This window comes from Phalaenopsis equestris, unplaced genomic scaffold (genome assembly GCF_001263595.1).
Source record: "Phalaenopsis equestris unplaced genomic scaffold, ASM126359v1 Scaffold000002, whole genome shotgun sequence".
Taxonomy (NCBI): Eukaryota; Viridiplantae; Streptophyta; class Magnoliopsida; order Asparagales; family Orchidaceae; genus Phalaenopsis; species Phalaenopsis equestris.
The window spans coordinates 5,925,674-5,927,123 of NW_018164444.1; the positions used below are offsets into that span (position 1 = coordinate 5,925,674).

The 1,450-nt window shown below is 34.4% G+C and overlaps 1 protein-coding gene across 1 annotated transcript in view; it reads right to left on the minus strand.

Moving 5' to 3' along the window:
* Nucleotides 1–507, minus strand: part of LOC110034022 (heavy metal-associated isoprenylated plant protein 27) — a 1,367-nt gene extending 860 nt beyond the window's left edge. The window contains exon 1 of the mRNA XM_020738255.1: nt 374–507. Within this exon, the coding sequence (XP_020593914.1) occupies nt 374–463 (90 nt within the window). The 5' untranslated portion in view covers nt 464–507. The remainder of the gene's footprint in view (nt 1–373) is intronic.
* Between the last annotated feature and the right edge of the window lie 943 nt (nt 508–1,450).

A 1,450-nucleotide genomic window follows, 5' to 3' on the forward strand; every position in this document is an offset into this window, starting at 1 on the left:
TTTAGATTTAAATGATGTTTTAATATAAACAATAATTTTTAAATATTGCCCCAATCCTTACCATTTTATGGCTATGTGATTAAGGTTCTTAAAATGTTATTTGTTCATGAACAGCTCGTGTTCGGCTTGCTAAACAAATAAGCCGAACACGAACATACTTTTTCAGCTTGAAATATAAACGAGTCAAACACGAGCTGAGCCTAGACTTGCTTGTGTTTGGCTCGTTTACACCCCTAATTTTCTCACATGCAGTAGTTATTGTCATAAATCACTTTTATTCTTCATCCTAGCGACCTGCTCAGTTATTTTATTAAATGTAGAAAATAAAAAGAGTTGAAAATACAGTTACATATGCCGGTAAAATTTACTGTACCTGGAACTGTTTCTTTTTCATCTTCTTGCGGTTTCTATGGTGGTCGTCAATGGCAGAGCAGAGCTCTGAGACCAAGGACATGAAGCCCATTCTCTTCGGAGGGAGAACTCAGAAGCCTCTAATGGGAAGAAGGGAAATTGTATGGATCGAAGAGCAGTGAGGATGGTGCGCTTTATATTATAGAAGGTAAGCCGATTCGTAAGTACACGTGGCGGTTAACAGGAAGTCGGCCACACGGATTTATTTCCGAGCGTCCCGCGAGGACAGAAGTGACACGTGTTTATTTATAATTCGTGGATGTCAAGTGCTGAACAATTTCCTTTGAATTGCTTGGAAGGGTGAATGTGGGGGGGCGGTGGAGCGGGGAATTGGGAAGCGGGAAGTGATAAGTGGGAACTTGGAACGAAGAAAACGATTATTTAAGGGCGGAATATTTTTAAATTGATACTTGAAGCTTCTCGGGGAGATTCAATATCTACGGGAGAGATATTTTCAAAAATTTTATATTCATAATTTTTATTGATTCAATCGGCAAGATTTGGCATTTTATTGTGTTAATTTTAAAATTTATTATAATAAAACCTTTATACTGTTTAAATACATTTCATTGATGAACGGAGCATGGCTCTTTATCTATAAAATCAACCAGGTCCACTGATATCTGTAAAAACTAAGAAGTATGGTTTCTGATAGCCATTAATATACTTAAAAAAAAAAACATATTGAATAAAATTTAAAGGATTTTTTTACTATTTTGATAGACACGTTAATACTAAATTAACTAAACCAAAAATTTTAACAGAACAGTTTACTCATATCATCACATTTTTTAGCATTTCTTTTTGAGAATTTAAATATATCTTCTTTTTTTTTTACCTAATTTGTTTTGACCGAATTTTGGATTTATCATGTGTTGAATCTAGATTTATTCTATGAGACATGCTTAAGGATAAGAGAGATAGAAATCATGTTGGAGAGGTAGAGAGAGAAAGAGGGAAAAAGAAAAAAAAGATTACACATAAACTTGTCCCGTAGGGGCGAACTACACTGTTTATATATTGAATGTGGGGGTTATAA